This window comes from Asterias rubens, chromosome 15 (genome assembly GCF_902459465.1).
Source record: "Asterias rubens chromosome 15, eAstRub1.3, whole genome shotgun sequence".
In the NCBI taxonomy this organism is placed as follows: domain Eukaryota; kingdom Metazoa; phylum Echinodermata; class Asteroidea; order Forcipulatida; family Asteriidae; genus Asterias; species Asterias rubens.
The window spans coordinates 11,581,396-11,603,472 of record NC_047076.1 but is presented as its reverse complement, the minus strand read 5'-3'; the positions used below and the strand labels follow the sequence as shown (position 1 = coordinate 11,603,472).

The following is a 22,077-nucleotide window of genomic DNA, read 5'->3' as shown; positions in this document are numbered from 1 at the left end:
AAATACAGTTTCCTTTGTGCTTACTAATTAGTATGAGCTAAATTATTTCATCGAAGCTAATGACGATGAAATAATTTAGCTCATACCAATTAGTAAACACAAAGGAAACTGTATTTATTCATCATTAATATTGATATTGTCGAAAACTAACGCCTTCGCATTTAATTAGTTTGAGCATTGAGTCAGATTAAAGCCTTGAAAAGCTATTGTGTCCATTTTATCCTTCCAAAAAAATATTCGAGAGCCGATTATTGTTCCCAATGGGAGCTTGTACTTTTATACAAACATTACCGAAAGGGTAAAAAATTGTGCATAAATATTAAGCTATCTTTTAAAAATTGAACTACGATTCCAGTTATTTACTGCAAGAATCTTGAAAAATTGGTTTTCAGAAACTCGGGCGGTGCAGGGACTAGAGGGTTAACTACAATGCTTCTGGAATGGTCAAATTACATTAATTGGCAAGGTCAGAATAAATACTTCCAGGCTAACACAGCTTAAAGAAGAACTCCAAGGTAAAAATTCAATTTTGGGTTTGAACAATTTGTATGGGGAATTATTGGTTTATCCTCATTGTCGCTAAGCAATCAAAACGGCGTTGAATTTGACATTTTGACAAATTTGACAAAACTGGAAGGGTGTTGAATACAAATTTGAATTTGACCTTTGAGTTCCTATTTAAACTGTAAGGTTGTTCCATAAATCCAAACTATCACAACTATCACATCTCTTATGATTTTGATACGTATTTGCAAACATTTTGTGCAAGAACTTCTTTAACTACAATGCTTATGGAATGGTCAACATTAATCAGATGCATCATGAGATGAACAGTAAGCCCTGAACTCTCGAATAGTGCTGCTCTTCACACCGCCTTTGAGTTCAAACACAACCAATTCAATGAACTCCCAAACGCCAGAACACTCCTCCTGGTAGCTCAAGTCGAAGACAAAATGTGTTTTGAAACACACATCCAGTGCTTTCACAAGGGATGACTGTTCAAATGCATTTGCTCAAAAATTACGAACACTTGCTGTGGAGCCAGTGCAGACCCACCTAATATCAGCATGGTTGCGATCTGGTGTCCCTGTTGATGTCTTTCAAATACTGGTCCAAACTTGTGTTTTCCTGCATAAAGGGGAATAATATTAAACACAATAGGTTAAATTTCAATGGGGGTGCAGTACAAATTGTATGACACGTGTATATTGTCTGTAATGAACTTAAAGTATTGTAATATTACAATTAAACCAATTTTGCTGTAAAATAATGATTTAATCTGATTGTCTTAAGGATGGGGTACACACAATGTCAGATTAAACCATTATTTTATATCAATAGTGGTTTAATTATCATATTACAACACTTATAGATCAATAGAGACAACGTTCCAGTACTGCAATGTATGTGCAATACAATTTGTACATGATGTACATGCACATAAATTTAAAAAAGTACAAATACAAATTGAAATAAAATAAAATAAATAAACAAATACATAGGGGCTTAAAAAATAAACAAATCAACAAAAGGTTCAATGATGGAGACTTGCAGTTCTGGAATAAGGTGATAGGATCCCAGGAGGAGAGATAATTTTGGTGCTATATATGCAATCCCACATAACAGTAGGCTACCTGAAAACTTTGATTTTTCTTGATCTTTATCTGATTTTTCTTTTTGTTCTTTTTCTTTCGTCCTTTTTTTTTTGTGTGGGGGGGGGGGGGTGAGATTTCTTGAATAATTCCTTTAACAGGTTAAAATAAACAAAGGGTAGATGTGTTTGTGCGATTCCCCTCTCCCAGAATTTGCATTTTAAGTCAGTTGTATCATTTGTCAGTATCTTGTAAAGACAAAATGTTGAAAAGTTATTTGATTGTTCTTCTGAACAAATGAGAGATTAAAGTTAGCCCAATCATTGGCCTGATGCACCGTGGCTGTATGCAGTGGTGGTGCTTTAACACAGTGGCGATGTACATGTGTACAATGGTCTTCAACGATGCATGCTGTACGTGTACTATGTGCACAATACGGGGACCATTGATCAGACCTACGTATGTATTTGTGATATTCAAGTCACTGTTCAAAAGTGTTGTCAGTCAAAATATGACGTTCAACTGTCCCTTTATCTGTGCTAACTCGTGCTAACGAGTCGTGTATAGTCTATCACTACAGATAATAACATCAATACAGAAATATGTTATAGTGCTTACCTTCAAACGTCTCAACTAAATGAGGGAAGTTCCACTCAAGAAGGTTTTTTTTTCATGAGATCCATTTCGTTACGTTGTGTGTGGTTACACTGTGGTACTGCAGAGCGCGACCCCAGCAGACAAGTCACACGCTGCGTATTTTGCACAATACTTGAGTAAAATATCGTGGTTTACTAAACACCATGTAAACTTTTACAACCAGTTCAGTAAAATTTGCATAATATGTGTTTAAAGTTGCTAAGTTATGTAAACTATTAGTTTTACTAACTATTTGAGTAGTTTTTTATTTACACAAACATTTTGTTTAAATTTTTCATTAATTTTTACTTATGTTAAGTATTTTTTCACTTAACACATTTAACATAACTTTTTCTTACCATTCTTTTTCTGAGTGTAATTCGTTAACCTTATTGTGTGAGAAACTCTGCGTTCTGAAGTTTTGTCGACATGAGTTGCATACAAATTTAGCACCGTGAGGGCGTGAACAACGCACTTTTCGGTCAATCTAAAATCAGTCGGCTCACGCACGTCAACTGCCGTTGACTATAAGCACAAGGTGATGTGGAATGGAGTTGAGTTCTCTGCTGACACATGCCTTTGAAAAGGCGCTCTTTTATTTCTCGCTGATGCCGTCATACAGTATCGTTTCGGGTAATAACTTACAAAATTAAAAAGACTCAAAAATTTTCAATACCTCACTGGACATGACAACGTTGAACAATGCAGTTGGTATCCACCTTTTATTTACTCGGACTCCATGGACGGGATAGTCCTTCGAGACACTGAAACACGGAACGTGGCCGTGCCAGTGACCGTTGGCTGATAGATATACTGACTCGATTGCCAGCAACTTCATTTAATTAGAACATTTATTATGTTGCTGTGTATGCCTCTACACTAAGTATTCGTTCTTAGTGCTGTTTCCTATAAATAAGAAAATTTACGCAGTGATCACTGGAGATCAGCCGCTTGAACCCACTCACCAACCAAACGTCTCCCGGACATCTTTCTACTTGCACTTTGATTTCAAATTGCACATTTCGGTTTGATAGTTGTTCCCGTGACCAAGCACTTGCACCCAATACGACTATTAACTCATGCTGAAGGGATGTTGTACAGGAGGATAGATATAACCTCCTTGCTGCTAAACACAAATCTTCGAATTTAAAAGGTAAGACAACATGTCGCTGCAAACGCCACATGTGCAGGCCTGTATTGCATCTCACACTACACTAGCTTACATAGTCCGTGGTACTGTGGTAGCAATATACTGCATTGTGACGATCTTCTTCAACTGTTTACAAATCGTGGTAACGCAGAGAGTTACAAGCTTTTCGGACAACACCCGGATACTTATGACATCATTGGCTCTATCTGACATTGGGGTTGGATTTCTTGCAGTATTGTCTCTGTTCATCTCTGTATTCGTGGAATCCTATACGATCCCCTCATGGCTATGCCACGTTGCTTTTGCTTGGTTTTATACATGCACAAGTCGGTCTGTAGTCGACCTTATGATGTTAAGCGTAGATCGTTTCGTAGCCGTTACAAAACCATTACGATACCCAACAATTTTACCTCAACACAGAGTCAAGCTTATCACGTTAATGTTATGGGTTTTCATCGTAACATTAGGCGTTACTACCTCTTTGATTAACACTGTTGAATTCAACGAATGTGTGTTTCTGTGCGTGCCGAAACTACCTCGATCAGTTACTGATAGTGTTCTGATCTTTATCGTGTATTACGTCTTACCTTTGGTGATTATCTTTGGCATGAATATGAAACTTTGTCAGCTCAGTTCGATGCATGCTAAGAGAATCCAAGCTTCTATACCTTTATCAGAGATCGTGGAAAACAGCGTCTCATCAACTGTTTCAAGACGCATTGTACAGCGTCAACTGACAAACGGGAACAGGAAGGCTGCTTATGTTGTCGCCTTCGTTACATTAGGATTCGCTGTAACATGGATTGCTTACTATGTTATGATACTCGTAAGCACTTTTGGTGGTCCTGAGGCTTCAGAGTGGATTCAGTTTACTGTAGTGTGGCTGGCTCTGAGCAATAGCTGGCTGAATGTCATCATCTATGCCCTCCTCAATCGTGCATTTCGAGAAACAGCACACAAGTTTATTTTAAGATGTGGTCGATGCTTTCAACCTTGAAAGCAAACCTTGTTCGGGACACAGGTGACAAACAATGCTTCATAATTCACGTCTTTAGAACTTAAAGGCACTGGAAACTATTATTTTGTAATTACTAAAAAAAAATTGTTGGCATAAAAACCGTATCGGTAACGAGGAAGGGGTAGAGAGTGATGATAGTATACAAATATTGTGAGAAACGGCTTCCTCTCTAAAGTATAAAAAACGTAGTTTTTGAGAAAGAGGTAATTTCTCACTCAAGACTTCAGGCGGAAGCCTTCTGATCTATTTAGGCATCTGAAAGTTTGTGCAACAATTGTTTTTCCAACTATTCTCTTGCAACTTCCCGATGACCAATTGAGTCCAAAATGTTCACAGGTTTGTTGTTTTATGCATGTTGGGATACGCCAAGTGAGAATATGGTCTTTGACAATTTACACAGGTGTCCAGTGCCTTTTAAACAACAATAATATTTCTATAGTGATCCATTCGGTGCAAGTATGAATGTATTTTAGGCCATCGTTTATGATAAAATCACAAGGTTTAGCAATTTACTTACTCACAAACACGTACAGGCCTAGATCAAGCCTTCCTGGTAATTATTAAAGGAACACGTTGCCTTGGATCGGTCGAGTTGGTCTTTGAAAAGCGTTTGTAACCGTTTGTTATAAAATGCATATGGGTAGAAAGATGTTGTAAAAGTAGAATACAATGCTCCACACAAACATGCCTCGAAATTGCACGGTTTTCCTTTTACCTCGTCGACTAACACGGTCGGCCATTAATGGGAGTCAATTTGTATACTCCCATAAATGGCCGACCGTGTTAGTTCGCACAATAATAGGAAAACCACGCAATTTCGAGGCAAACTTGTGTGGATCATTGTATTCTACTTTTAAAGCATTTTTTCCAACCATTATGCATTTTATAAAAAAAAAAACGGTTACAAACGCTTTTATAGACCAACTCGTCCGATCCGAAGGCAACGTGTTCCTTTAATGTGATTAAGTGGATGGTGTATAGGCCTACGTGTAATTAGTTGCGAAACCACTAGGGTTAACCTGTTGGGAACCCAAACAGCACCAATTTATCAAGATCCTGTGATGATTTATTTGGCCAAATCGATTTACGGAAACGAAGAAGTCGACACACAACGTGATAATTTAGATGACTTCTTGGAACTGAAATGTCAACCTGCTGCGGTGATTTAATTTGTTAAAGGCAGTGGACACTATTGGTACTTACTCAGAATAATATTATTAGCATAAAACCTTGCTTCGTAACAAGTAATGGAGAGCTGTTGAAGATTAATTTCTCCCTAAAACAAACAAGGGCGTTTTTTTCACAGGTTTGTTATTTTGATAAATGAGGTAAGTCGTCTTAAACAAATAAGTTAAATTAGTTATGGTTTCGTTATCTGGAGCTTGCTCTGTGGTATAATATTGCACCAGAACTCCGTGTTTATTTTGCTTATAACGGTAGTGCGCAATTATAACGGTATTATGCCGTTGTAACGGTACTATGTTGTTAGAACGTTATTGCTCACTTTATTGCTCATAACGGTATTATACCGTTGGTAATAACGGTATTATACCGTTATATTGTCATTGCTTACAATGGTATAATGGGATTTACTTTTATGACTGTTTGGCAACTCTCGTTATAAGAGAACCGCTATAATGAGGTTCTGCTTACAAAGAGTCAATGTCAACACGCTGCAATTAGCCGTTTGAAACTGCTTAACAAACAAAGAACACATGTTTTCTCAGTGTCCAGTGCCTTTAAGGTCAAACGGGTCTATGTACTTTTAAGGGTCTATGTACTTTTTGTAGGACAAAAAAACACAATGTTCTATGTACTTTTTGATGGACACAAAAAACACAATGTCTACAGATTTACACAGTTTAACGATAATGGTAGTAGAAAGCTTCCCTGAAAATATTACTTGCTGAGGTGCTGTAGTTTTTGAGAAATGAGTAAAACAATGTCATGAACATAATTTTCGTCTCAGTGATCATAAGACGAAAATTATTTTAGCATGTAAAAACTTCATGACAGTGTTTTAATCATTTACAAAAAAAACTTCAGCACCTCAGCAACTTATATTTTAAGGTACGCTTTCTACTATCATTATCTTCAAACGGTGTAAGTTTAATTTAAATCTGTGGACGTTGTGTTTTGTGTTACAAAAGGTACCAAAATCCTGTAATAAAACATGTCTTCGTTCATCTGCTATCTGGGAAGGAACCTGTGCAGCTCCCTAGATAGTCATCTGCCCTCCCTCCGCATCGTTGATTGTTTACCAATTAACGTACAATATAAACACTTCACATTTGATGGGTAGGTGAACTATTGTTAATCATGGATACTACGTAGAGGCAAGGGGTTAATTTAAGCAGGAAATACATTTATTTGCTTGCCCGGAAGAGTTTAGCAATTATGGGGGTTACATTTTGTAATTATAACTTACAATCTACATGAACCTCTCTAAAGTAACTATTCTTTTAACATCATCTCAAATACAATGAATTTTTGTTTCAGTATAGGGCCTATATGAGTGAATAATTTTACTTCAAAAATGAACAATATTTTTTTTTATTTATCTCGATTTTGTCCTTATGTATGGGTGCTATGTGTTTCAACTTAAATAAATTTCCTCCAATAACCTTAGAACTGGGGTTACAGATAAATACCATAAAATTGAAATATTTATTTTAAATTTGTTGTAAGACACCATGGGATTTGACATCATTGTCTCTGCTAGTCTACACAAAATTCTAAGCAGTTAATCTTGTCACCCTCCATTAACCATTCCCCCCCCCCCGCCATCAGCAATGTAATGTTTAACTACCAATCTACAAGGGTACTTTCAATATTCTAAATTGTCATAAAGGCAATACACGTACAGTTGGGCAGTACAGTTTATTGATTTGTCCTTCAAAAAAAAATGCATTAACTAAAAGAATTAAGAAAAAATAACCTCAATGCCAAACAAGCCTGTTGTGTGTAGAATTGGCTATATTGAGTTGATGGCCCCGGTATTTTGTGCCTAAATTTATATAATTAATTGTGTATGGAATCACCATTCACTTTGTTTCGATTTGAGAAAAAAAATATGGGCCTAAATAAGCAAAAGGCGCAATGCTCTTGATGGCGACCAACTGAGTTAAATTAAGGTTTGTTAAAGTAATTCAAATTCATTCGAATAATTTTGATATTTTCTTGGGATTGAAAGAGTACTTTGTTAAAAAATAATGATTGTTTGGACGAACTGAGAAATACTTAGTTATTCAAACTTGTGAGTTAATGTTTTGATATAATATGTATCTTCAACTTATGTGATTTTGCACTCTGTTTTATACTGAACATCATCCCCCTGATGAAATATTGCACTTTAAGTCAATTGACATAAATAAATAAACTTGTGTATTTATATTTTCTAATATTTCACATTTCCTTAATTTTAATGGTGTTTGAAGTTTTTCTCAGCCTAACATTTACCAACAATGAATTTATAATTCAAGATTGCTGGTTACCTTTAACTGTATTTGATTGGGCTCTTATATCATTTATAATTATCAGTATATTCTCCACTCAAATTAATTAGGCCTACTCGTTTATTATGGCAGATGGCAACAAATCCTTAACAATGTCTGGTTTTTTTTCCTTTGATGTTATAAATAACCTACCACAGAAACAAACATTTAAAGTATCACTCATTACTTACTACTACCTCATACAGTATAGATTATCATAATTTAAACTTTAAAATATATATATCATTTAAAATTCATAAGTGGTTGGAATGACAAAGTAAGGTAAACATATCTGTGCTTGGCAGCTGTGTATATACTTGTTGTAATTTTAAATATTAGTAGAAACGGTCCCATTCACCGATATCAATACTAAAGCGGCTAAAATAATTTCATAATTTTTGCTGATCATTCTACAAATAATTTTTCTTTGTAAATTTCTTAACTGGGACTGGAGGCAAGCAAATTTAATATAACATTCTAAATAAATTGTCTAGCATTTCTAATTTACATTAAAGTAACTGCAGAGCACAGTATGCTTGTCGTGATTTGGTGTTCGTCTATCGTCCGCCGTACGGCTCGTCAAATTTGCAAATCTCGCACGAGCATTCGTTGATGATTTTGTAGTGGTAGGTCTTACGGACATTATTATTGCAGTCGAGGGTCACCGAGCGATCTACCATTGAGGCTGGCTTACAGCATCTACACTCGCTTCGGAGCTGGGATTGGCCGGCGATCATATCAATGTAAGATCTGGACGGACACCCACCATTACAGTATGTAAACTCCACAAGATCCGTAGACACACAACCGTCTGGAAGTATCAGTTTCTCCAGTTTGCTTTCGCGTAGACACATCTTGGATTCTTTTTCTGTATATTTATTCAAAAATACAAAATTTTATAAGCCACAAAGGAAACTGGTGAACGATTTGGTGTTTTGAACAGAGACAAATTGACTAGAGTGGGACTCGAACCAATGTCCTCCGGATTAACATGCTGGCACTCTACCAACTGAGCTATCTAGCCCTATGTTAGAGAAAAATGAAAAATGTATGTTTTGAGGCATTGCATGGTGAGGTATCAATGTATACTTGGTTTGCGGTAACACCATGTGTATTATCTACTTTGCTGTTTAGATTATGTTCCTAATGTCTTGCTCTATATTCTACTGACACGGAGTAGATTTTTTGAAATCGTGAGACTACTTAGTTCTGAAAGGAACTGTCCTGCTTATTTCATTAAGTACTGCCACGCGGAGGTGGGACTCAGCAGGGACTAGTACTTTCGCTAAGTGGATTGAGGGGGTTTCTCATTTCTAACTTCACTGCTGCGGAGTGAGTTTTTTGGGGTCTCCTGAAAAAGTGACATTAATTGTGTGACACTCTAAAGGTCAGATTAATTTTGTAAAGCACTCATTTTTCAATAGATAAGTGCGGACAGAATTAAAAGTCTCCAACCTCAAGTAAAAGGAGTGTACATATCTGTATTCTTGCAGAGCGAAATTTGAAACATGACGTCATTGGACAGCAAAATCAAATGGGTGTCTGTACATTCTGAAGAGTAATTTTGTTGCGCCATTCCATACAATTTAAGCTTTGTTGAAAACGACCATATATTTGTACAGACCATATGTTTGAGTGGGAAATCGCACATTAGAGATTTTGGCAAAAATTGTAGAAGGGTATCAAACCGGTGGCATTTTAAACCATTTTTACCTGATGTATTCCCCTCGCGCTCTTATCTATTTGTAAATGAGTGAATCACAAAACTGAATTTGACATTTAAGTCCTTCTTTAAGGTAATAAAGTAAAGAAGATAACTTACCGCAGACTGGACAGCATTTTTCCTCAATGTAGCGAAGTTTTCCCTGCAAAGAAGAAAAGGACAGGTATATTAAAACATTAATCTGTTTGCGTACCCTAGCTTTATGAACAAATTCAAAACTATGTGCAGATGTGATACTCCTGAACACAACCATTCGCTACAATCACAACTTGTCCAGTTTGGACAGTTCTCTGTCTTATACATTCCTAGAAGCAAACACAGTTGGGGTGACCATGCCTTTTCTGTTGCAGCCCCCAGGATATGGAACAGTCTTCCGAAAAACATCAGACAATCTCCTACAGATTTTTAAGACGTCACTCAAATCTCACCTGTTTACAAGAGCTTTCTGTACGGCCCCCATGAGCAATGATAGTTGGAATATGGCAGCATATAAAATGTTTTGATGTATTGATTGATTAGTTACCTATTTCTCTAAAACTACATTACTTCAAAAGGGATATTTCCTCACAAGTGCTCTTTTCAAAGTACCTTTTTACGGTCATTTACTTATAGAGTATTAACCTAAGTTACACTCTGCCGTTAAATAAACTTACATCACATCTGAGATCACATTCTTCTGTGTAATCAACGATTCCTGAGCCTTGTTCACAGAACATCCTGGTGCATGGAGAAGTTGATGGCATCTCCTCTCCAAACTACGTAAAGGGGATTGGGAACAATACACTATTACGCAAAACTCTTGGTAAACATTCAAGGTTCAACAGCATTTTGTCAATGGCCCCATATCTAAAGATGCATAATTTTGTTTTATCTTGTATTTCTTGTGCAATTTGGCCTTATTTAGTTGGGCGGAGGGGGGGGGGGTGTCCACTACTCTTTTATGCTTCATGTGTTTTTTTTTAATTGTAGTTTTAATTTGTTTAATTTATTTATAAATGTTATTGTTTTCTTTGGTATGTTAGTATGTCTTTTCTGCAATTTTTACCTTTTAATATTTTATATGTTGCTGTACAATTGGAATTTAAATGTCATGTATTTTCTATACCTGATAGATACAACAAATTAATTCAATTCAACGCAAACGCTCACCCTTGGTGGATTAAATTGGAATTAGAGCCCACCACTAAAATTGGTCTAGCTACAACACTGTTTACAAGTTGCTGTGGCGCAATAAACAGCCAATCAATTTGATTGATTGGTTTTTAGATATCTTACCTGATACTGTCGGCCATTGTACATGCATCCACGGCCACGATCTAATGAAGAAAAAAGTATGAATAATTGAAAGAATTAGCGCAGCTCATCAAGGACATGTTTAAATTAATCAATTGACACAATCTTACAGAATTCATTCCAGATGTAGAACTCCGAAGTAACAGTAGCTGAAAATTTGTTCTTTTAAAAGATAAAACATCAGTTCAATTCGAAATCATCCTTTTCTTTTGTTAATCTTTATGTAAGTATGTAGGGTAGGTGAATTAGTTAAATATATCTGAATTTTATAAAGAAAGTTGTCGTTCATCATAATTTCTGTACTTTACTGTCCAGTCTATTTTAGGGCTAGGTCTGTAATTATGGTTTTGCTTTGTAAGTTCTGTTTTGGTTTTTATAGTTCTTCATTTTGCCTTATATTGTATGTTTTGTTATTTTTTTGTTGCACCTTTTCTCATTTTAGCTCCTTATACCTGGGCACAATTTCATAAAGCTGCTAAGCACAAAATTTGCTAAGCATGAAATTTCTTCCTTGATAAAACAGGAATACCAACCAAATTTTCATGTGATTTTCAGGATAAGCAAACACCAGCTGAATACCAGTAACAAGCAATATGCAACACAGGGAAATTTGGTTGGTAATCCTGTTTTTATCGAGGAAGAAATTTCATGCCAAGCAAATTTTTGTGCTTAGCAGCTCCATGAAATTGGGCCCTGGAATGCACTAACCATCTCAATCAGGGAATGAGACTTCTTATGCAAATCCAAAAAGATTATCAATCTAATGCGCCGCATTCTTGATGTAGTGGTGCTTTATAAATACCTTCTTTGTATGTTTGTGTAGGTTATATAAATGACAATAAAATCAATATTAAAGATGTATGTCAGATTTTTGGCCGATTTGATCCAAAAATTTTGATTTAAAATTCAATCGGTGGTTGATGGGGGTTGAGAAAGTTACAAGCTTTCATTTGAGCCATTGCTCGAACAAGTCCGCCAATTATTAGTAGCAGTGAAATAAAGTGCACGCGACCAATTCTTATGTGTTTTATAAGAAATGTTTTAAATTTTTGTCATGGTTCCTGACCATTAAAAGTAAAAGTTGAACTTTTTTTCGTTAGAGCGGGTGATACTCTTTGAAATACTATTCACTCAAAAATATCTATTTTTTAATGTTTGGGGCAAAAAATCTGACATAGCATCTTTAATACTAATATTAATAATAGTAACCTGGTTCAAGGCGTTAATCTTACCTCCAGTTGTATCTTCAGTTGGTTCGTTTGGATCCGTTTCACCGATTGGTATGATCACTCCAGTACCAGCCTCAGTCACACCAATATGAGGAGTGACAGGGGTCTCTGGTGTGGTAATAGAGCCTGACGATGGCGTTGTCCTCGATTCAGTGTTTGTGATTACTACAATAACATATATATATAATAAATATAAATGGATATGTATTTGTTTGTACTTGTTTTATGCAGTGGACACTATTGGTAATTACTCAATATAGTTATTAGCATAAAACCTTACTTGGTGACGAGTATTGGGGAGAGGTTGATGGTATAAAACATTGTGAGAATTAGCTCCCTCTGAATTGACATAGTTTTCGAGAAAGAAGTAATTTTCCACGAATTTGATTTCGAGACCTCAGATTTAGAATTTGAGGTCTCGAAATCAACCATCTGAACCCACACAACTTCGTTTGACAAGGTTTTTTTTCTGTCATTATTATCTCACAACTTTGACGACCAATTGAGCTCAAATTTTCACAGGTTTGTTATTTTATGCATATGTTGAGGCACACTAAGTGAGAAGACTGGTCTTTGAGAAGGACCAGTTTGGATCGAAAGATAAGGCTATCTACCCTACTCATTATATTATAAATATATCAAATAAAATTGTCTTCTATCACAATTCACAGTGCTGGATACATTTCTGTAGAGCTATATTTCATTAAGAGCTAATCAAACTTTGGCACATCTCTTCTGGACAGACTCTACTGGGTATAAGCTCTCATTCTGATTTTATTGTATATATATATATAGTATAAATAAATAAAGGGTTCGAAAATAAAGATGGAAAAAATATTCCTTCTCAGATGATCCCTAGTGTGAGGTTGGGGACGATTTCACAAAGATAATCCTAACACTAGTCTTAACCCTTTCCAAATCAAAACCCTGGGAGACCTAGTTAAACTCAGTGAAGAAAGTGCCAAACACTGTGCTAAGTTCTGGTCGAAACACAACATCTAGCCCGTTGTGGACACAATAAGAAGGAGTTCAATTAAATTCAGATACACATTATCTTATTTCTAATCTTCTTTTTCTTAACACCAACCCAAAGGACAAAGTAACTATGGTAAAGTATCTTGCTTAAGGAAACTGAGACTTAAGCCCACACGGGGTCCACACCCTTTGACACTTCTTTCAAAATAAACTAAAACTTGTGACTGACAGGCAGTATGTAATTTCTGAAATTTCTACTGCAAACTGTATGGGTCTTACCGTTGTTAAATGACTCCGTTACAGTTTCTGTAACTCCAGCTTCAGTAACGATTCTTTCTATTGTTGTTTGTCTTGTGGTTGGCGATGCTGTTGGGATAAATCAAATACAAAATTGAATATTTAACACTCATGTGGCTTGACAAAAATAAGTTTAAGGAATAATATAAAAAAAAACCAAAAAACAACAACCAGTTTTTAAGGAAGAAACTATAAAAATAGTAAACTTGCGGGTACAACCATGTGTAAATCTCTTTTGTGTGAGTGTTGGTTGTGTGAGAAGAGCAGGTTTGGTCTCCTCAAACAGTAAACTCTGCTAGTTGCAGGAGAGAAAATTAGTTCATTTGACCTTGGGGGATAGGAAGTTATAAAAGGGTCTTGAGGGTCAAATTAACTTTTGTGTTGCACCCATTTTCCAATAGATGGAGTCTCCATGAAAGTTGGGAAGAATTACAAGTCTCTTATCTCACCTTAAGAATTGTGTACAAATGTCATACTCTTTAAGAGTGAAATTTGATTTGACGAGGTTGGAGATTGAAAATCCCCTAGTGTTCCCCGAGGACTCAATCTATTGGAACTTAGTACATATAAACTACACTTTCTCTAAGGCTTTAGTAGATATTTTGTTCAAATTGTTAAGTGCCCAGCCGTCGATTTCACCAAACTCTTCTTACTTTAGGATTAATCTTATAGTTAAATTGTGCATCTATAGACTTAAGGAAACATTGAAGTTACCATGATACCATCCGAGTTACTTGTCCTAACTCGAGATAAGATTAATCCTTGTGTTCCATGAAATCAGCTGCAGGAGCAGGTGTCATGAATGGACGCTGTATAAATTGTCATTATTACAATTATTATTGATATTATTCAAATAAGTGACCGAGAGGAATAAACTATGTGAAGATGATACTTACCCTTTGGTGAGCATCCGAAGAAGTCTAGTTTCAGGGCTGGTTGTGAACCTGTCAACTCTAGAAGCTCCACAGTAACAGCCCCAACTGCCTCCGTTGCTTCAGAAAGGAAGACCCAGACTGGCTTTGAAGATTCAGCTGCTAAGGAACCAGTGAATTCCTAACACAAGAACAGGTCAAAATATGAGTTAAGGGACTCATTTAACGATCATAATAATACTAATAATATTACTAAAGAGATACTTATAAAGCGCCAAAATGCCATAATGGCCTCAAAGCGCTAAATACAAAGATTAAAGACCAAATTACAACATTTAAAGTACAGAGGGTTTCCGAAGAATACAGTTTAAAAAGATAATTACAAAAATATGTTCAGGGTAGTTAAAACAAAATCTGGACCAGCCAAGTGAAAGTTCGATACATATCTACATTCATTTGTAAAAGGAAACTATATTAAATTCATAAAAATTGGGGTGGGGGTGGGGTTGAACAAGGCCCCCTGCTACCCCAGTTCAACCCAACTGACAGAGCCAACGAGTACAATCTAAGATCTGGAATGATGTCATTATAATTACCTTAGGTTGACCGTCACTCCCCAAATAGTACTTCCAAGCGGTCGAGCCGAAAGGTTGGTATCTAAACCTGAAGTTTGTTATACCATTTCCTTGACCTGCGCCGGCCATCATGAAAGCCTTGAGTGAGAACGGTCGATTAGATCTCAAATTCACGTATGGAATGACGTTGTCTTCAATGCTAGGCATCCAGTATTCGGGTGATTGAAAGCCAGATAGACCGTTGTCTGGTTCGGACGTCATCCTTTCAACGAAGATGCCGGTCATAGCAGGAGAAGTCTCCAGATTTTCAGTGCAAATTCCTGAGAATTAAATGAGGACAAAAAGTATTTTGGAACGTTTTGAACATTTTTTTAAAATTTTTTAAAAAGAGTAACAAGGACTTGAAGAATTGCCTGGACTTGTGGCAATAAAAACGTAGGCAAATCAGTAAGGATCCAGAGGAAATGTTACATGGTTTGAATTTCGTCACCCTTTTACATGATTCGCTGTTGTTTGTCTGTATTTAGGCTGTTTTCTACAAGCCTCGGCTTACTCTAAAAACCTCATGCTCTCACTCCTCTCGTGTTCAATCATAGTTATTTATTTCTTATTTGCTATAACCCTATATTATATTATAAGTTATCACACAAGCGCGAGTGGAATACGGAAAAATATAGCGCTTCTGCGTCCCATATCCAGCGAGCGCAGACGCGCTATATTTTCCGTATTTCCACGAGCGCGCGTGTGATAACGTATTTATCTTCAAGCAAACTTGGCGCGTGACATAGAACACACAAGACGCATGGTAGTGATATTAGCCGCGCAATATAGGTTTTTATCACCACTCCATTCTGCCAATCTGATTGGAGGATTAGCGCGTACTTGAAGATAAGTATACTTATATGCTCTTTTGATTTGATTACCTTTCTATGTACTGATATTGTCATATTGAATTACTTTCTTCAAAGAGTATGGAATAAAAGTCATATTGAATTTTGTAGAGCAGTCCATGAGCGCCACTTGCGGTAGATACCGGCGCTATAAAATTTTCCATAAATATTGTTTAATTGAATTTTAAATCCATTAGTTTGAAAGAGATAACTTACCGAGTGTAGTTGATACTGGCTCAAGTGTAGTTAGGGTGACTGTTTCCTTAGTGGTGACAATACCTGGTCTTTCAGTAACTTGAACTTCCTCTGTCACAACACCCTTTGTTGTCTCTGTCTTTGTTACAGTTGTTGACTCTGTTACTTTTTCAGTAGTCGTGGCAGTTGGAGTTGTCGTTTTTACTGTGGTAGTCACTGCAGTGGTTGTTACATCTGTTGATAGAGATGGTAAAGTTTTACTATTAACAACCAGCTAAATTAAAAATTGCTACTTTGTTCGATTAAAAAATAGTCAGATAAAATTTTGTCAAGTTCATCTCCCGATGTGACTGCCGCTACCATAAAGGGCCACATTTCCCGAGACGATTGCAGGTCAATATATGAGTTACATTTCCTGAGGATCACAGGTCCATTGATGACACAATGACCAGTAAGCAATGGGAAAAGTCCAATAGTAAAAAAGCCTTTTAGAAGAAAACGCATTTTGTGATATCAGTAGGTTTATTCTTGTAAACTTACCAATCAAACTTTTTGTTTCTAAAACATGTAGTTAGTTTATACCAATAGACAGAGTCACTTGGATTTGGGCTTTAATCTTTGATCCGTGTCATGAGTCCTTTTCTATGCAGCCAAGTTTTTCACTGACCAAAAATGTGCTGTCACGCGATCTTTACACGCCACTCAGTTGTGTATTGAAAATGATTGATTTGTCCATAAAGATTTGAGCTAGTAAAGTCCAACGCAAAGGGGGTCTATTAAAATTCAAGTATTGTAACACTCACGATCAAAGCAGCCAAAGAGTTTAATGTCAATTTCAGGATACTCGTCATCTGCTATGTAAGACATGTACATGAACTTCAGTGTTTCAATTTCTCCCAAATAGTCGGGTAGTTCTTGTCTCTCACCATCACTGCCACCTTTGAATCTCTGTAAAGTCATTATGAAAACGCATTATGAAAAGATAGCTGTTGTTAAATCAAATCAAATGTGAGTTTTTAGATGGAAATTTGCATCAGGATAAAGAATATTAATGTTGGTTTTACCGGTATACATCGATGTGTGTAAGCACTGTGATCTCAGAACATTCCCAAGCACTGTGATTCCTTTTTTAAAGGCAGTGGACACTATTGGTAATCACTCGAAATAATTATTAGCATAAAACCTTTCTTGGTGAAGAGTAATGGTATAAAACATTGTGAGAAACGGCTCCCTCTGAAGTGCCATAGTTTCCGAGAAAGAAGTAATTTTCCACGAATTTGATTTTGAGACCTCAGATTTAGAACTTGAGGTCTCGAAATCAACCATCTAAACGCACACAACTTCATGTGACAAGGGTGTTTTTTCTTTCATTATTATCTCGCAAGTTTGATGACCGATTGAGCTCAAACTTTCACAGGTTTGTTATTTTATGCATATGTTGAGATACACCAACTGTAAAGGCTAGACTTTGACAATTACCAATAGTGTCCACTGCCTTTAATGCCTTGTATTTAACACACATCAGAGTATAATGGCTGTATCATCAGTGCATCACTTCGCATTCGCATTCCAAGGTATGAACCACTCATTAGTCTTGTGTCTCTTTAAAAAATGCATGGATGTTTGGATAAGCATGTTTTAGGAACAAGCTGGACTTACCATCAGTTGGTTATTTGCAGATCTCACGTAAGTATCGTATGTTGCACCAGGTGAGCGATAGAACAAGATAAATTCAAAGTCCTCGTCTTGTTCCGCTATGAGGGATCTTACAGCAATGGGAGGAGTGAATTTGATTTCTAACCTCCTCTCATTGGTGTTAGCCGCACTGGATGGCCTCCATGGGACATTTGCCTCCAATGTACCTTCAGGTGTGCTTCTCGACAGAGCAACATTGTCATAAGTTTCAAGTTCCATATCACACACTTCTAGAGAGTGACAAATAAAAGCACAAGATTCACCATTAGCGCTGCAAGTGACTGATGTCATTTGTCATTAATTTTTGATGTAGTTTATAGCAAATCCAACCTGATACGCACTTGGGTTCTTTTACATGCGTGCCACAACACATGGAACCAACGGCTTTAGGTCCCATCCGAAGGATGTTTACAGTTTTTAGTTGATGATCTTGGAAGGGTTCTAAGAATCATTATCCCAAATACTTGCGTTTACACTACAAAAACATGGGTGTTAAAGGAACACGTTGCCTTGGATCGGACGAGTTGGTCTATAACAATCGTTTGTAACCCGTTTGATATAAAATGCATATGGTTGGAATGATGTTGTAAAATTAGAATACAATGATCCACACACATTTGCCTCTATATTTGCATGGTTTTCCTTTTATTTTGCGAACTAACACGGTCGGCCATTTATGGGCGTCAAAATTTTGACGCCCATAAATGGCCGACAGTGTTTGTCGACGAATAAAAGGAAAGCCACGCAATTTCGAGTGATACTTGTGTGGATCATTATATTCTACTTTCAAAATATCTTTCTAATCATATGCATTTTATAACAAACGGTTACAAACGCCTTTGAAAGACCAACTCAACCGATCCAAGGCAACGTGTTCCTTTAACATTTACACCATGTGTGGTCACATAAGGTCAACATGCAAAAAAGTCAATGGCTGGAAGTTCCGACCCTAGCAGAGTCTTTCTCTGAGGCGCCATAGGTCCTTATGGTTGGCAAGTTGCTTCATAATTATGTGAAAATAAACTGTCAGATATTGAGTGAGGAAAGCAATTTCATACATGCTTTTAAATCGACCCATGGATAATTTGGATTTAATAGAGGTTCGTTTAGCTTCCCTGGGTCGACCCGGTCTGCCCCGGTACGTTCGAATAGCTTTGACGGGGCTCACCTGCGTGAGCCCCCAGTGCCCTGCTTGTGGAGTGGGTCACTTGGGGGTGACCCGAGGTGCATGCCGTCACCACAAGAGGGCGAGTGTGATCGTTCCATTAGCTCTTGTCAGGGGCTTACCCAAGTGAGCACCGCGGGGTAGACCCAGGGAAGCCAAACGAACGCACCCAGAATTACTACTCCATTCCAAAAAGCGCGGCCAGAAGAAACAAAGTATTTATAAATTAAATAATGTGCTGATGAATGGTAAATAAAGGCCTGACTTGCTAATAATAATAATAATAATAATAATAATAATAATAATAATAATAATAATAATAATAATAATAATAATAATAATAATAATAATCAGTTGTTATATTGTGCTATTGCGTTTTATACACCCGACGGGTGTTTCAAAGCGCTTCCAACATTTTTACCCTAAGCGATTTGTGTGGGTTTTAATTTGTTTTCAGTCATGCATAGGCCCTTTTTGAAACCCGGCTTTGGCTTTGGACTCGGCTTAAAGCTCTCTTCTCTCGTCTGAAACCAAGGGGGTAGTTGTGGTCGTTTTTTTGCTTATTTTGTGTCTTATTTATATGTCAAGGCTTCTGTTTGCTTTTTCTGTTTTTTTTGTTATGTCTGTCATTGTTTTTGTAATGTTTTTAAATCCTACATTTTCTGTTACTGTTGCTGTGTTTTTGATGTTTTTAAAGCCTGAAAGAATAAAAAAAGAAGAAAAAAAAAAAAAATTGATTTGAATAAAACATACTTTCTGGCTCTGTAACTCTCTTGATTGTTTGTTCAATGATCTTGGCAGTGGTAGCTTCAGGCGTAGTTGTGGTCGTTTTGGAGGATTCTAACATCGTGGTGGTCAGAGCCTCAGTAGTTGACGTACTAGTGGAGACAGTGGTGGTCGTTGCGGGTGTAGTGAGGGGCTCTGAAAGAAAGGTAAAGAAAAAATGAAGATTAACACAAAATAAACACTCGACTGTGTCATTTGATATTGATACAGCCGTGTTGGTGAAGTAAGTTAGTTGACAATAGAGGGCGCTATTTATATTTATATGTGAATTGGCTTAATGTGACAGCATCAAACTCATATTTTGGCTAGCCTAGATACAGTTTTCCCTCCGTCCTCTGTGCTTATGATTTTACTTATCTATGAACAATTTTGGATACGTTATGTCTTGAGAAGAGTAGTATGAAATAAATGTTGACCTGAATAATTAGTAACTTACCATCTGCACAGCCATAGAAGTCCACAAAATATTTAGCCTCTTTGTTGTCTGGTACATTCACATCCATAAGAGTCACTTCTACAACGTTTTCAAGCTGGTCAAATGGAAGATCCAGCTTAATTTGTTCGGTGGTGTCAACGTCCCAATTAACGTTAAATACCTGTTTGGGAAGTTATACGAGAAGAAAGGGTATACATTAAATAACTTATTCACACTGGACACTGTGGTAAGTTTTACAAAGCACTTGTCTTGGGTCCCGTTTAATGGCAGGGTGTTCTTTTGGTCATTGTCAAAGACCAATCCTCACTTGGTGTATCCCAACGTATGCCTACAATTACAAACCTGTGAAAAAATGGTCATCAAAGTTGCAAGAAAATAATGAAGAAAAAACACCCCTGTTGCATAGGCTATGTCCTTTCAGAATAAAAAGCTTTATGCCTGACGCCTTTCTTAGATTAAAATGTTTTGGTAAAAAAATAGCGCTTTTCTACATTCCTTCAAAGGGTGTCATTTCTTGATTTTCTCCCATTCAAATCAATGTAAACAAACCAAGACTGGAAGGAAACAGTCTGGTGCCCTTTTGTACAATGAAATTTAGCATTCATTTATGTTATTGGATACAGGGAACATGACCAAGATGGTGGCAGCACGATACAACTCTATTGGATTTCGAGCTAAGGCCGTGTCCGAAACGGCGACTTCGGCTACAGCTACGGCTAGATCGCGCGCGTCTGCCTATTCTTTAACACTGGTAGACGCGCTGATCTAGACGTAGCTGTAGCCGAAGTCGTCGTTTTGGACACGGCCTAAGGACATGTAAGGACACTGGACACATACCCGCTTGTTAAATCCATCCAGAATACTTCTCTGGGTCGCTTCTCCTTTGAGTCTGTACTGAACAGTGAAGTCCGTTATGGCATTGCCCTCTGCGTCACCCTGGAGTGCAACTCTTGTTAAAGTTACCGGGGTGAGGAATGGCACCATCAGGCTACGTCCTTCTGCTGTATTCCCGTTGACTATGCTCCGAGATCCCTCAAATGAGGGCGACAGCAGAGCCACACAATTTTCTGCATGGATAATTATATTTACAGAATATTAACTTATTCATTTTCTTATTTATTTATTTATTTATTGATTTGTTTATTTATTTATTTATTTATTTATTTATTTATTTATTTATTTATTTATTTATTTATTTATTTATTTATTTATTTAATTTTCTTTTTTTTTTTGGGGGGGGGGGTTCTACCCATATACATCAATCAATGTATGTTTAGCACTGTCTACTCAGTTCTGACCCAAATTCTCTGAAGAAAAAAAATCACAGGCATATTACATGGACGGGACTCAAACCCACGACCTTTGCAATTCTAGAGCAATGTCAAATATATTTACAGCTGGTCTAAATAATAAAACTGTGGTCTCATATAAATCTTTTTAATAGATGTTAAATCTAGGATTTGACCGCCTCTAGCTACTGGGCAATCTCGGTAGTCTAGTTGGTAAGACACTGCTCTAGAATTGCAAGGTCGTGGGTTTGAATCCCACTTGAGAATACGCTTGTGATTTTTCTAATCTTCACAGAACTCAGGAAAGTACCGAGTAAACAGTGCTAACAAACAACGGTGTTAGAGTAAAACAAAACAAAATATAGATTTTGTTAAGCAGTATTTCCAGCTTAAAAACAGCTCAATGAAATTGAGTCCAAATTGGCAATTTCGATCGTGAGAGTAAAAATCATAACATCTGAAATTAGAGACATCATACCTTTTGTAACTGGCGTTGGTGTGGTTGTTGTTGTTGTTGTTGACTTTGTTGTCGTCGTTGGTCCTGCTGTTGTTGTCGTAGTTGTTGTAACTTTAGTAGTTTTTGCACCAGCTGTTTTGGGGACTGTTTCTGTCACAATAGTTCTTTTAGCCGTCTGGGCTGTGGGAGCTTCTATTTATTTGAAAAAGCATAGAAAATATAAGTTTGTAAAAAGTATAATAATTAACCAGGTATTTGATGTAATCATCTGACAAGTACTTCATCAGCACTTTTTGGTCAGAAGGTAAAA

The 22,077-nt window shown here is 36.8% G+C and overlaps 1 protein-coding gene across 1 annotated transcript in view; it reads right to left on the bottom strand.

Moving 5' to 3' along the window:
- Positions 1–6,740: 6,740 nt before the first annotated feature.
- The window catches only part of LOC117300268 (mucin-2-like), a 43,909-nt gene continuing 28,572 nt past the window's right edge, over positions 6,741–22,077 (bottom strand). Inside the window, exons 47-61 of the mRNA XM_033784001.1 lie at positions 21,789–21,959; positions 20,859–21,088; positions 20,022–20,181; positions 19,553–19,720; positions 17,599–17,864; positions 16,743–16,887; positions 15,961–16,173; positions 14,876–15,174; positions 14,304–14,460; positions 13,390–13,476; positions 12,139–12,300; positions 10,889–10,929; positions 10,267–10,368; positions 9,713–9,755; positions 6,741–8,758 (exon numbers count right to left, since the gene is read on the bottom strand). Coding sequence (XP_033639892.1) covers positions 8,448–8,758; positions 9,713–9,755; positions 10,267–10,368; positions 10,889–10,929; positions 12,139–12,300; positions 13,390–13,476; positions 14,304–14,460; positions 14,876–15,174; positions 15,961–16,173; positions 16,743–16,887; positions 17,599–17,864; positions 19,553–19,720; positions 20,022–20,181; positions 20,859–21,088; positions 21,789–21,959 — 2,555 coding nt within the window. The 3' untranslated portion in view covers positions 6,741–8,447. The remainder of the gene's footprint in view (positions 8,759–9,712; positions 9,756–10,266; positions 10,369–10,888; positions 10,930–12,138; positions 12,301–13,389; positions 13,477–14,303; positions 14,461–14,875; positions 15,175–15,960; positions 16,174–16,742; positions 16,888–17,598; positions 17,865–19,552; positions 19,721–20,021; positions 20,182–20,858; positions 21,089–21,788; positions 21,960–22,077) is intronic.